Source organism: Salmo trutta, unplaced genomic scaffold (assembly GCF_901001165.1).
Source record: "Salmo trutta unplaced genomic scaffold, fSalTru1.1, whole genome shotgun sequence".
Taxonomy (NCBI): domain Eukaryota; kingdom Metazoa; phylum Chordata; class Actinopteri; order Salmoniformes; family Salmonidae; genus Salmo; species Salmo trutta.
Genome location: NW_021822362.1, coordinates 321,446 through 336,795, shown reverse-complemented (window position 1 = coordinate 336,795; position 15,350 = coordinate 321,446). Strand labels below are relative to the sequence as shown.

At 43.4% G+C, this 15,350-nt stretch overlaps 1 protein-coding gene across 1 annotated transcript; it reads left to right on the top strand.

The window, feature by feature from the left end:
• The first annotated feature begins 3,796 nt into the window (after positions 1-3,796).
• LOC115181971 (alpha-2C adrenergic receptor-like) lies at positions 3,797-8,438 on the top strand. The gene is made up of 3 exons (XM_029743660.1): positions 3,797-4,702; positions 5,369-5,974; positions 7,850-8,438. The coding sequence occupies exons 1-3, from the start codon at positions 4,062-4,064 to the stop codon at positions 8,025-8,027; spliced, it is 1,425 nt and encodes a 474-aa protein (XP_029599520.1). The 5' UTR covers positions 3,797-4,061; the 3' UTR covers positions 8,028-8,438.
• Positions 8,439-15,350: the final 6,912 nt, after the last annotated feature.

Below are 15,350 nucleotides of genomic sequence, written 5' to 3'. Positions count from 1 at the left end.
GTACACAAAAAAAAAAATCAGTCTCTCATTCACAATTGGACAAGCACTCGATAATGCCATAATCCCCCACCCCAAAAAATCAATGCCTTTTGGAGCTAGTGGCTGTTGTGCTGTTGGGCTGAATATAACCATTATAATTCCCTTCTTCCTGCTGTGTGCTGAAGAAAAATCTCTGAAAAATATGAATTATAAAGAAATATTTTACACTACCGTTCAAAGTCTTGGGTCAGTAAGAAAAGCACGGAGTCGCCTCTTCACTGTTGACGTTGAGACTCGTGGTTTTGTGGGTACTATTTAATGAAGCTGCCAGTTGAGGATTTGTGAGGCGTCTGTTTCTCAAACTAGACACTCTAATGTACTTGTCCTCTTGCTCTATTGTGCACCGGGGCCTCCCTCTCCTCTTTATTTTCTGGTTAGAGCTTTTGGTCCTAGACTTGGCGCTCCGATACTGCTTGCCGTGCGGTATCAGAGAAAACAGTCTATAACTTGGGTGACTGGAGTCTCTGACAATTTTATGAGCTTTCCTCTGACACCACCTATTATATAGCTCCTGGATGGCAGGAAGCTTGGCCCCAGTGATGTACTGGGTCGTACGCACTACCCTCTGCAGGTCAGATGCTGAGCAGTTGCCAGGCTGTGATGCAACCGGTCAGGATGCTCTCGATGGTGCAGCTGTAGAACCTTTTGAGGATCTGAGGACCCATGCCAAATCTTTTCAGTCTTCTGAGGGGGAAAGGTGTTGTCGTGCCCTCTTCACGACTGTCTTGGTGTGTTTGGACCATGATAGTTTGTTGGTGATGTGGACACCAAGGAACTTAAAACTCTCGACCCGCTCCACTACAACCCCGTCGATGTTAATGGGGGCCTGTTCGGCCCTCCTTTTCCTGTAGTTCACGATCAGCTCCTTTGTCTTGCTCACATTGAAGGAGAGGTTGTTGTCCTGGCACCACACTGCCAGTTCTCTGACCTCCTCCCTATAGGCTGTCTCATCGTTGTCAAGTGATCAGGCCTACCACTGTTGTGTCATCAGCAAACTTAATGATGGTGTTGGAGTAATGTTTGGCCACGGCGGTTGTAGGTGAACAGGGAGTACAGGAGGGGACTAAGTACACACCCCTGAGAGGCCCCTGTGTTGTTGATCAGCGTGGCAGACATGTTGTTGCCTACCCTTACCACCTGGGGGCGGCCCGTCAAGGAAGTCCAGGATCCAGTTGCAGAGGGAGGTGTTTAGCCCCAGGGTCCTTAGCTTAGTGATGATCTTTGTGGTCACTACGGTGTTGAACGCTGAGCTGTAGCCAATGAACAGCATTCTCACATAGGTGTTTCTTTTGTCCAGGTGTTAAAAGGCAGCGTGGAGTGCGATTGAGATTGCATCCTGTGTGGATCTGTTGGGGCGGTATGTGAAATGGGTCCAGGGGGTTTCTGGAAGGATGTTGTTGATGTTGATCAGCTTCTCTGCTTTTGGCAACAAAAAGGCAGTTGCATAATTAAGCAATAAGGCCCGAGGGGGGTGTGATATATGGCCAATATACCACGTCTAAGGGCTGTGTCTGCATTGCGTCGTGCCCAAGAACAGCCCTTAGCCGTGGTATATTGGCCATATATCACAACCCCCCCGGAGGCACCTTAATTCTATTTTAAACTGGTTACCAACGTAATTTGAGCAGTAAAAAAAAAAACAGTTTTGTCATACCCGTGGTATATACGGTCTGATATACCACGGCTGTCAGCCAATCAGCATTCAGGGCTGAAACCACCCAGTTTATACTTAAGAACAGTAGCAGGATTCAATAGCTGGAATTGTTAAGAGTTGTCCTGTTCCTGTTTCTCTGCGACTGTCATTCTAATTCTAATCCAGAAAGAACAAAACGCTGTCCTCAAACAGTTACATCAAAAGGTGCAAAGTTACGGGTAAAGACATCAAATGAAATATTTTTCTTTATAAAATAACATGGAAAATAATATTGTGCAATATGAATTGACCACCTTGTATTGTACATAGGCTGGTCATCTAGGTTTGTAGCTGTAGACGTTCCATCACCATGAATATAACAAAAACACAATCCAGTAACTGAGTACATTGAGACATCAAGAGGTTTGTGATGATGTGACGTGATGTGACGTGATGTGACGTGATGTGATGTGACGTGACGTGACGTGATGTGACGTGATGAGGCTCAGTTGGTAGCGCACGGCACGTGCAATGATAGGGTTGTTAGGGTAGATTCCCACAGTGCACCACTATGAAAAATAAATCACTATGTATTCACTAGTGTCAGTTGTTCTGGATAAGAGGGTCTACTAAAAAAGGAAAGAAGAGTTCAGCAGCAGTTACTCGCGGCGGGCGAGGGGGTTTGCCCCGGAGAACGGGCTCTGCCAGAGCCAGCAGAAGACGCCGGGACTACCGGGGGTGATATCTAACGAGCCCAAATCAACTTTCACATAGAGGATACGTTGCTGTTTTGTTAAGTATTTCAAGAAACTGAAAAAACATATATCAAGCGAGAAATTTTATATTCCACAAGTAATATCAGATTAACTGTTTTGTACAGGTAATTATCAGACTCAATTTACAAATGCTGGTAAACACTAAAATATATATATTTTCATAAAAGTAGGGTGCTGGTCCTTTACTAGTCCTGTATTGGGGGACTGATACAGACTTTTTCAGTTTGCAAAAAAGAAACGAATTCCCGCGGCTATGTACTCATATATTTCCCTGACGACGCAAGGTCAGTCAGGCAGCTACTCGTTTCTATCAATTATTCAGTGTGTGTGTGTGTGTGTGTGTGTGTGTGTGTGTGTGTGTGTGTGGACGGGGGAGATATATTATGCTGTCGGACTGTGACTCGGCTGAACGAACAGGTTTTAATCAACATATATCTAAACGCAGCGGTAGACTATGCATTCGGTTCTCCATGTTTCATGTTTACACTTAGTTATATATTACCGGCCCCGTTATGGTGTCGAATCATCTCCTCTCTCCGTCCCGGGGACTAGCCGCCTTTACAATAGTGACCTCCAGCGAGTGGACCGAACAAACCGATTCCGTCTGCGATTCAAGCGAGGAGGAGACCAACCTTGAGCGCGTTCTTCTTGGAATGAAATGAAACGTTCCGTGATGCTGATGCGCCAGTCGGTTCCGTTTTGACAGCTCGGACAGAGAGACGCCTACTGACAATGCACAACGTGGATTAAATATGATGGTCTCTGAGCAAAAGCAATGCGCTGTATATGTGGGGGGGAAAAGGGGGGGTCCATTTGGGATTTAAACCTTCTTGTCAATCATTGAGCACTGACATCATCTACTAACTCTCACAGTCTCGAGTCAGAATTAGATAAACATTTGACGTTCGATTAATGTAATGAATAAGTGTTTTAAAGTTGAGTTCTGGCCCTCCAATACAACACACACTAATAGCTAGTCCTCACACAGGACAGTAACTACATGAGCTGGTGAGGTATTCATATGTGGTATCAATTAACACGGGTCATAACACCCTCTCTCTCTCTCTCTCTCTCTCTCTCTCTCTCTCTCTCTCTCTCTCTCTCTCTCTCTCTCTCTCTCTCTCTCTCTCTCTCGGGGAGAAGCGGATTCCCCGGTGAGTTTAAATGCGAACAGCACGTGGATAGTACAACCCTCTCGAGTTGGACGCTCCGTGTAGCAGCCCGGGAGCTCGAGGAGGGGACAGATGCAGCAGGGAGGAGGACATTTACTACCCCACCGAGGACGCGTGGGTGGGATCCAACTGATTTTTTTTCCTGGAGGTGATTAAGTTATGTCGAATCTTAACACCTAGGACAGTTTGTCTTCTGATTTCTGATTTAGTCCGTTTCTGTCTCGGAACGGATTGGAGATGACAGCGCTGAATATTAGAGGCAGGTGAGAGAGAGAGAGAGAGAGAGAGGGGAAAGGGACGGTGTGATTTCAACGTTTTTCTCCAAAGACATGTGAAATATAACTAACCTTTGCGGATGTGTGCTAGCAAATAACACATATTATTTCCCTGAATTTTTTATTTGTATTTTTTTTTACCGTCATGACCTGAGTGATTAAAATAATGGATTTCTTGAATTTCTCCGGGGTGTTGGACGAGTGGAATACCACATACACCAACTCCTCGGCTACCGGGAACAGTAAGTACTCTCTCCTCTCCATAACCGGACTGACGGTAGTCGTTGGCTTTCTCATCCTGTTTACTATTGTGGGCAACGTTCTGGTGGTCATCGCCGTTTTGACCAGCCGCGCTCTCAAACCGCCGCAGAACCTCTTTCTGGTGTCTCTCGCCAGCGCGGACATCCTGGTGGCTACTCTCGTCATGCCTTTCTCTTTAGCTAATGAACTCATGGGCTACTGGTTCTTCGGGAAAGTTTGGTGCGACATCTACTTGGCGTTGGACGTCCTCTTTTGTACGTCGTCTATAGTTCACCTGTGCGCTATCAGCCTCGATCGTTACTGGTCCATCACCCAGGCGATAGAATACAACCAGAAGCGGACTCCTAAACGGCTGAACGGGATGATCGTGGTGGTATGGCTGATCTCGGCCGTTATTTCCTTTCCGCCGTTGATCTCCATGGACAGGAGCAGCGGTGGGGAGATCAGTCCTCAGTGTCGGCTGAATGATGAGACCTGGTATATTCTCTACTCCAGCATAGGATCCTTCTTCGCTCCCTGCGTTATCATGATACTAGTGTACATCAGGTGAGTTGACTTCCCCCTTTTACTTAAACCCTCCTAATGTTGTGATCTTCCTAGTGTGTCTGAAATGGTACCTGTTCCCCTATCTAGTATACTATCTAGTGTGTGTCTGAAATGGTACCTGTTCCCCTATCTAGTATACTACCTAGTGTGTGTCTGAAATGGTACCATGTTCCCCTATGTAGTATACTACCTAGTGTGTGTCTGAAATGGTACCATGTTCCCCTATCTAGTATACTATCTAGTGTGTGTCTGAAATGGTACCTGTTCCCCTATCTAGTATACTACCTAGTGTGTGTCTGAAATGGTACCATGTTCCCCTATGTAGTATACTACCTAGTGTGTGTCTGAAATGGTACCATGTTCCCCTATCTAGTATACTATCTAGTGTGTGTCTGAAATGGTACCTGTTCGCCTATCTAGTATACTATCTAGTGTGTGTCTGAAATGGTACCATGTTCCCCTATCTAGTATACTACCTAGTGTGTGTCTGAAATGGTACCATGTTCCCCTATCTAGTATACTACCTAGTGTGTGTCTGAAATGGTACCCCTATCAAGTATACTATCTAGTGTGTCTGAAATGGTACCATGTTCCCCTATCTAGTATACTACCTAGTGTGTAGCGCTAAATGACTAAAATGTAAGTGATGATTCTTCTTCTGATCAGGATCTACCAGGTTGCTAAGACGCGGACGCGGACCATGTCAGAGAAGAAGAGAGAGGTGGAGGACAACGGAACCGCCCCGTTAGACGTTAACGGGTTGGAGCAGGGGGGCGAGGAGGGGTGCGGAGGGGTTGCCCGGGAGAACGGACACTGCCAGCGGCAGCAGAAGACTCCGGCACCACCGGGGCTGTTACCCAACGAGCCCAAATTAACCCCCGACCCCGACGATGGAGACGACTTTGACGACAGCAGCTCGTCGGACGAAAAACCCACATCCGCCAAAAAACATTCCTCTTCCTCTTCCCATCAGCATCACCACCATCACCACCACCACCATCACCATGACGACAAGAAGGATTCCAAACCTTCAGAGAGAAGGAAGTCCACAGGAAGCAGGAAGAGCAGCTTGGCTTCGTCCAAACGCTCAGAGAGCAAGAAGTCGCGCACCAGCTCCAAGTCCATTGAGCTGTTTTCGTCACGTAGGAAGCGGCGGAGCACCGTAAACAGGAAGAAAATAACAGCAGCGAGGGAGAAGAGGTTTACCTTCGTCTTGGCCGTGGTGATGGGCGTCTTCGTCATCTGCTGGTTCCCCTTCTTCTTCAGTTACAGGTATTCTACTGTGTTTCTGCTGTGTTTCTACTGTGTTTCTGCTGTGTTTCTACTGTGTTTCTACTGTGTTTCTGTGTTTCTACTTTATTTCTACTGTGTTTCTGCTGTGTTTCTGCTGTGTTTCTACTGTGTTTCTGTGTTTCTACTGTGTTTCTGTGTTTCTACTGTGTTCCTACTGTATTTCTACTGGTTTCTGCTGTGTTTCTGTGTTTGTGTTCCTACTGTGTTTCTGTGTTTCTTCTGTGTTTCTGTGTTTCTACTGTGTTCCTGTGTTTTTGCTGGGTTGCTGTGTTTCTACTGTGTTTCTGTGTTTCTACTGTATTTCTTCTGTGTTTCTACTGTGTATCTGTGTTTCTGTGTTTCTACTGTGTTTCTGTGTTCCTACTGTGTTTGCGTTCCTACTGGTTTCTGTGTTCCTACTGGTTTCTGTGTTTCTGTGTTTCTACTGTGTTCCTGTGTTTCTACTGTGTTTCTGCTGTGTTTTTGTGTTTCTGTGTTTCTACTGTGTTTCTGTGTTTCTGCTGTGTTTCTGTGTTTCTACTGTGTTTCTACTGTGTTTCTACTGTGTTTATGTGTTTCTACTGTGTTCCTACTGTGTTTGTGTTTCTACTGTGTTCCTACTGTGTGTCTGTGTTTCTACTGTGTTTCTGTGTTTCTACTGTGTTTCTGTGTTTCTACTGGTTTCTGTGTTTCTACTGGTTTCTGTGTTTCTACTGTGTTTCTGTGTTTCTACTGTGTTTCTGTGTTTTTGCTGTGTTTCAACTGGTTTCTGTGTTTCTACTGTGTTTCTACTATGTTTCTACTGTGTTTCTACTAGTTTCTAATGTGTTTCTACTGGTTTCTACTGTGTTTCTACTTTGTTTATACTGTGTTTCTACTGTTTTTCTGTGTTTCTACTGTGTTTCTACTGTGTTTCTACTGGTTTCTAATGTGTTTCTAATGTGGTTCTAATGGTTTCTATTGTGTTTCTACTGTGTTTCTACTGGTTTCTACTTCGTTTCTACGGTGTTTCTACTTTGTTTCTATTGGTTTCTATTGAGTTTCTGTGTTCTAATGTGTTTATAATGTGTTTCTACTGGTTTCTACTGGTTTCTATTGTGTTTCTGTGTTTCTAATGTGTTTCTACTGTGTTTCTAATGTGTTTCTAATGTGTTTCTACTGGTTTCTCCTGTGTTTCTGCTGGTTTCTACTGGTTTCTATTGTGTTTCTGTGTTTCTACTGGATTCTTCTTGTTTCTACTGTGTTTCTACTGGTTTCTACTATGTTTCTACTGAATTATTCTAGTTTCTACTGTGTTTCTACTGATTCTTCTGGTTTCTACTGGTTTCTACTGATTCTACTATTTCTACTGTGTTTCTACTGGTTTCTACTGATTCTGCTGGTTTCTACTGGTTTCTACTGATTCTACTGGTTTCTACTGTGTTTCTACTGGTTTCTACTGACTCTACTGGTTTCTACTGATTCTACTGGTTCCTACTGGTTTCTACTCTGTATTTCTACTATGTATTCTACACAGTAATACTGTAATACAAAGTTTTCCAAAGTTCTGTAACAGATTTCCCCATCAGGTAAGAGGAGCAGACACCATTGAGCCAATTATTTGTCTTATATTGCTCGTTGTTTACTTTGAGTTTTTTTTAGCTTCTTAAGTAATTTGATTGTGTTTTTTTTTACTGTAAGGTCAGTGTGGTGAGATTTCACTCTAAGGGTGTGTCCATCTAAATTTAGTAGGGTCCTTTGTAGAGAACAGGGCGGTGGCATTTGGGACGACAACAAAATACTTAGATTTTTATTTATTTGACTACAGCCAGGTGGTAGCCAACTGTTAGAGTGATGGATTGATCGATTAATTGATTGTATTTGATCTGCCTGCAGCCTGTATGGAGTGTGCCGGGCGCCATGTGAGATACCTGAGTCTCTTTTTAAGTTCTTCTTCTGGATAGGCTATGTTAACAGCTCCCTCAATCCTGTCATCTACACCATCTTCAACCAGGACTTCAGACGAGCCTTCCAGAAGATTCTAGTCTGCAAGTCAGGGAAGAGGTCTTTCTGAACGTGGATAGCCCAACGGTATATACTGTACAGTACATGGACCTATATACAAGTCAGGGAAGAGGTCTTTCTGAACGTGGATAGTCCAACGGTATATACTGTACAGTACATGGACCTATATACAAGTCATGGAAGAGGTCTTTCTGAACGTGGATAGCCCAACAGTATATACTGTACAGTACATGGACCTATATACAAGTCAGGGAAGAGGTCTTTCTGAACGTGGATAGCCCAACGGTATATACTGTACAGTACATGGACCTATATACAAGTCAGGGAAGAGGTCTTTCTGAACGTGGATAGCCCAACGGTATATACTGTACAGTACATGGACCTATATACAAGTCAGGGAAGAGGTCTTTCTGAACGTGGATAGCCCAACGGTATATACTGTACAGTACATGGACCTATATACAAGTCAGGGAAGAGGTCTTTCAGAACGTGGATAGCCCAACAGTATATACTGTACAGTACATGGACCTATATACAAGTCAGGGAAGAGGTCTTTCTGAACGTGGATAGTCCAACGGTATATACTGTACAGTACATGGACCTATATACAAGTCAGGGAAGAGGTCTTTCTGAACGTGGATAGTCCAACAGTATATACTGTACAGTACATGGACCTATATACAAGTCAGGGAAGAGGTCTTTCTGAACGTGGATAGCCCAACGGTATATACTGTACAGTACATGGACCTATATACAAGTCAGGGAAGAGGTCTTTCTGAACGTGGATAGTCCAACAGTATATACTGTACAGTACATGGACCTATATACAAGTCAGGGAAGAGGTCTTTCTGAACGTGGATAGCCCAACAGTATATACTGTACAGTACATGGACCTATATACAAGTCATGGAAGAGGTCTTTCTGAACGTGGATAGTCCAACGGTATATACTGTACAGTACATGGACCTATATACAAGTCAGGGAAGAGGTCTTTCTGAACGTGGATAGCCCAACGGTATATACTGTACAGTACATGGACCTATATACAAGTCAGGGAAGAGGTCTTTCTGAACGTGGATAGCCCAACAGTATATACTGTACAGTACATGGACCTATATACAAGTCAGGGAAGAGGTCTTTCTGAACGTGGATAGCCCAACAGTATATACTGTACAGTACATGGACCTATATACAAGTCATGGAAGAGGTCTTTCTGAACGTGGATAGCCCAACGGTATATACTGTACAGTACATGGACCTATATACAAGTCAGGGAAGAGGTCTTTCTGAACGTGGATAGCCCAACGGTATATACTGTACAGTACATGGACCTATATACAAGTCAGGGAAGAGGTCTTTCTGAACGTGGATAGCCCAACGGTATATACTGTACAGTACATGGACCTATATACAAGTCATGGAAGAGGTCTTTCTGAACGTGGATAGTCCAACGGTATATACTGTACAGTACATGGACCTATATACAAGTCAGGGAAGAGGTCTTTCTGAACGTGGATAGCCCAACGGTATATACTGTACAGTACATGGACCTATATACAAGTCAGGGAAGAGGTCTTTCTGAACGTGGATAGTCCAACAGTATATACTGTACAGTACATGGACCTATATACAAGTCATGGAAGAGGTCTTTCTGAACGTGGATAGTCCAACAGTATATACTGTACAGTACATGGACCTATATACAAGTCAGGGAAGAGGTCTTTCTGAACGTGGATAGCCCAACAGTATATACTGTACAGTACATGGACCTATATACAAGTCATGGAAGAGGTCTTTCTGAACGTGGATAGCCCAACGGTATATACTGTACAGTACATGGACCTATATACAAGTCAGGGAAGAGGTCTTTCTGAACGTGGATAGCCCAACGGTATATACTGTACAGTACATGGACCTATATACAAGTCAGGGAAGAGGTCTTTCTGAACGTGGATAGCCCAACGGTATATACTGTACAGTACATGGACCTATATACAAGTCATGGAAGAGGTCTTTCTGAACGTGGATAGTCCAACGGTATATACTGTACAGTACATGGACCTATATACAAGTCAGGGAAGAGGTCTTTCTGAACGTGGATAGCCCAACGGTATATACTGTACAGTACATGGACCTATATACAAGTCAGGGAAGAGGTCTTTCTGAACGTGGATAGTCCAACAGTATATACTGTACAGTACATGGACCTATATACAAGTCATGGAAGAGGTCTTTCTGAACAGACAAGGATGTGGGCCTATATTTGAACATGGATGAACCTACAGTATATGGATATTTTAGTCCATTACTTGGTCCATTACATGGAATAGGTCCTCCTGAGGGGAAGTCACATGGACCATAATGCTTTCTCCAGTCACATGGACCATAATGCTTTCTCCAGTCACATGGACCATAATGCTTTCTCCAGTCACATGGACCCTAATGCTCTCTCCAGTCACATGGACCATAATGCTTTCTCCAGTCACATGGACCATAATGCTTTCTCCAGTCACATGGACCATAATGCTTTCTCCAGTCACATGGACCCTAATGCTCTCTCCAGTCACATGGACCATAATGCTTTCTCCAGTCACATGGACCCTAATGCTCTCTCCAGTCACATGGACCATAATGCTTTCTCCAGTCACATGGACCATAATGCTTTCTCCAGTCACATGGACCCTAATGCTCTCTCCAGTCACATGGACCCTAATGCTCTCTCCAGTCACATGGACCAATATACATTGGGCTGTATTTAAAATGGCAACATATTCTCTGTGAAGGTCACATGGATTCACATGTGACTCAGCAGATGAAGGATATCAAGGATCTGGAAAGATTCTGTGTGGAGGAATGGTCTAAGATTCCTCCCAACGTGTTCTCCAATCTCATCATTTATTTGATTTATTTAACTTTTGTTATCAGGGAGTCACACTGAGACCAAGGTCTCTTTTACAGATGAGCCCTGATTTACAGAAATACACACATCAATATAAATACGAAATACACAAACACATTCATCAGTAATAAGGTCCACAATCAGCTTTCTGAATGGACCTAGAGACACCAGAACATCACCAGTACGGGAAAAAAATTTATGAAATGGATGCATTCACTACTGTAAGTCGCTCTGGATAAGAGCGTCTGCTAAATGACTAAAATGTAAATGTAAAATGTAAGAACATTTTGACAATTGTTCCACAAATAAGGTGCAAGAAAACTAAAAGCTGATTTACCTCAGTCAGTAGAGACCGAAGGAATTTCCAGAATTAACCATCCCTGAGATCAGGTGTGGTAAGTCGTATGTCTGAATTTTACTAAAGATGTACAGTGGGACGTTTTGTAAAAGGGCTTTATAAATGAAAACGTAGAGATGTATCAATCTCTGTGACATCACAGAGGGCTAACCAACTTCCTGGTTAGAGAACGCAGCGATGACATCACAGAGGGCCAACCGACTTCCTGGTTAGAGAACGCAGTGATGACATCACAGAGGGCCAACCAACTTCCTGGTTAGAGAACGCAGTGATGACATCACAGAGGGCCAACCAACTTCCTGGTTAGAGAACGCAGCGATGAGTACTAAAATTGTCGGCCATAATAAAGCGCGGTGTGCTATGGTAAAACTGCATCTATCAGCTATAAAGAAGCGGCAGCTGATTTAATATAGATGATGTTGCCATAGTCTATCCCCTATAGGAACGTTGATAGAATAATCTGCTTTCTACTATGTAGCGAGAGGCGTGACCTATTTCTATAAAATAAGCTAATTTTTAGTCTCAGCTTCTTTTCTAACTCATCAATATGCTTTTTAAAAAGACAGCTTTTCATCTATTCAGATGCCCAGATATTTGTAAGCAGGGACACGATCAATATGGACACCATCCGAAGGCCATTAAATCATCAGAGTTATTTTGACACTCTCTAGAGAACAACATATAATGAGTTTTATCTGCATTCAATACTAATTTCATGTCAACAAAGTTTTTCTGTAACACAATGAAGGCAGACTGTAGTTCAGTTAGAGTCTAGTCAACCGTGGGGGCAATAGAATACACAACGTAGACTATAGTGGCTGATCAACCGTAGACTATAGTGACTGATCGACTGTAGACTATAGTGACTGATGGACCGTAGACTATAGTGACTGATCGACTGTAAACTATAGTGACTGATGGACCGTAGACTATAGTGACTGATCAACCATAGACTATAGTGGCTGATCAACCACAGACTATAGTGACTGATCGACTGTAGACTATAGTGACTGATCGACTGTAGACTATAGTGACTGATCGACCGTAGACTATAGTGACTGATCTACCACAGACTATAGTGACTGATCGACTGTAGACTATAGTGGCTGAACAACCGTAGACTATAGTGACTGATGGACCGTAGACTATAGTGACTGATGGACCGTAGACTATAGTGGCTGAACAACCGTAGACTATAGTGACTGATCTACCACAGACTATAGTGACTGATGGACCGTAGACTATAGTGACTGATGGACCGTAGACTATAGTGACTGATGGACCGTAGACTATAGTGACTGATCGACTGTAGACTATAGTGACTGATAAAACGTAGACTATAGTGACTGATCGACTGTAGACTATAGTGACTGATGGACCGTAGACTATAGTGACTGATCGACTGTAGACTATAGTGACTGATAAAACGTAGACTATAGTGACTGATCAACCATAGACTATAGTGGCTGATCAACCACAGACTATAGTGACTGATCGACTGTAGACTATAGTGACTGATAAAACGTAGACTATAGTGACTGATCGACCGTAGACTATAGTGACTGATCTACCACAGACTATAGTGACTGATCGACTGTAGACTATAGTGGCTGAACAACCGTAGACTATAGTGACTGATGGACCGTAGACTATAGTGACTGATGGACCGTAGACTATAGTGGCTGAACAACCGTAGACTATAGTGACTGATCTACCACAGACTATAGTGACTGATGGACCGTAGACTATAGTGACTGATCGACTGTAGACTATAGTGACTGATGGACCGTAGACTATAGTGACTGATCGACTGTAGACTATAGTGACTGATGGACCGTAGACTATAGTGACTGATCGACTGTAGACTATAGTGACTGATAAAACGTAGACTATAGTGACTGATAAACCGTTGACTATAGTGGCTGAACAACCGTAGACTATAGTGACTGATCGACCGTAGACTATAGTGACTGATCGACCGTAGACTATAGTGACTGATCGACTGTAGACTATAGTGACTGATCGACTGTAGACTATAGTGACTGATCGACTGTAGACTATAGTGACTGATCAACTGTAGACTATAGTGACTGATCAACCGTTGACTATAGTGACTGATCAACCGTTGACTATAGTGACTGATGGACCGTAGACTATAGTGACTGATGGACCGTAGACTATAGTGACTGATGGACCGTAGACTATAGTGACTGATCGACCGTAGACTATAGTGACTGATCAATCGTAGACTATGGTGACTGATCGACCGTAGACTATAGTGACTGATGGACCGTAGACTATAGTGACTGATCGACCGTAGACTATAGTGACTGATGAACTGTAGACTATAGTGACTGATCAACCGTTGACTATAGTGACTGATCGACTGTAGACTATAGTGACTGATCGACCGTAGACTATAGTGACTGATCAACTGTAGACTATAGTGACTGATTGACCGTAGACTATAGTGACTGATCGACTGTAGACTATAGTGACTGATCAACTGTAGACTATAGTGACTGATCGACCGTAGACTATAGTGACTGATCGACTGTAGACTATAGTGACTGATCGACTGTAGACTATAGTGACTGATCGACCGTAGACTATAGTGACTGATGGACCGTAGACTATAGTGACTGATCGACCGTAGACTATAGTGACTGATGGACCGTAGACTATAGTGACTGATGGACCGTAGACTATAGTGACTGATGGACCGTAGACAATAGTGACTGATGAACTGTAGACTATAGTCCCAAAGCCTGGAAATGTTTTTACACAGATGGTGTAACTGTTAAACACGTCTAGGTCTGCTGGCAGAATGTAATGCACTAGCAGGGTCCCGGCTTCAGCTTTCAGATTTAAAGAAAACCTGTTAATAAGAATATGGTAAAGTTGAGAGGTTTTTTTTCCGGGTATAAAAGAGATGTTGGAGAGAGAACCACTGAAACTTTGCCTATTTATACAGTGGCTGCAAGCCATGGACGATTGGAGAGAGAATCACTGAAACTTTGTCTATTTATACAGTGGCTACAAGCCATGGACGATTGGAGAGAGAATCACTGAAACATTGTCTATTTATACAGTGGCTGCAAGCCATGGACGATTGGAGAGAGAATCACTGAAACTTTGTCTATTTATACAGTGGCTACAAGCCATGGACGATTGGAGAGAGAATCACTGAAACTTTGTCTATTTATACAGTGGTTACAAGCCATGGACTATTGGAGAGAGAACCACTGAAACATTGTCTATTTATACAGTGGCTACAAGCCATGGACGATTGGAGAGAGAATCACTAAAACTTTGTCTATTTATACAGTGGCTACAAGCCATGGACGATTGGAGAGAGAATCACTGAAACTTTGTCTATTTATACAGTGGTTACAAGCCATGGACTATTGGAGAGAGAACCACTGAAACATTGTCTATTTATACAGTGGCTACAAGCCATGGACGATTGGAGAGAGAATCACTAAAACTTTGTCTATTTATACAGTGGCTACAAGAACTATTGCAGAGAGAACCACTGAAACTTTGTCTATTTATACAGTGATTACAAGCCATGGACTGTTGGAGAGATGAACAGAGACATTAGGTGTCTATACATGCTGAGAGATCAACTCAAATTACACATTGGGTTGCTGTCTACAGGGTGATTACAAGCCATGGACTTCAACAGGGAGCACAGACGGACGAACCGACAGACGGACGGACAGAGGGACATTGGACCATTACAATACAAGCCGTTGACTTCAACAGGAAGCACAGATGAACGAACAGACGGACGGACAGAGGGACATTGGATGGGTACAATACAAGCCATTGACTACAGTAGATAGCAACTGGCACTTTGATTAATATAATTGACTTCTGTCTTCTTATGGCCTTGACAATCCACATACACACGACAGCTGTGACATCACAGTAGACACACAGTATTTATCTGTTATACGTACGTCCTCGCACGCTGAGTGAGTGCTTCCAAAATGGCACCCTATTCCCTATTTAGTGCACTACTTTCGACCGGGGCCCATAGGGTTTGACCAGGGCCCATATGGTTTGAACAGGATCCATATGGTTTGACCAGGGCCCATATGGTTTGACCA

Bases quoted from the DNA above. Each gene is read 5' to 3' on its own strand.
- LOC115181971 (XM_029743660.1), top strand. From the start codon at position 4,062: ATGGATTTCTTGAATTTCTCCGGGGTGTTGGACGAGTGGAATACCACA. The intron at 4,703-5,368 runs GTGAGTTGACTT...TCTTCTGATCAG, and splicing joins ATGATACTAGTGTACATCAG to GATCTACCAGGTTGCTAAGA. The intron at 5,975-7,849 runs GTATTCTACTGT...ATCTGCCTGCAG, and splicing joins CCCTTCTTCTTCAGTTACAG to CCTGTATGGAGTGTGCCGGG.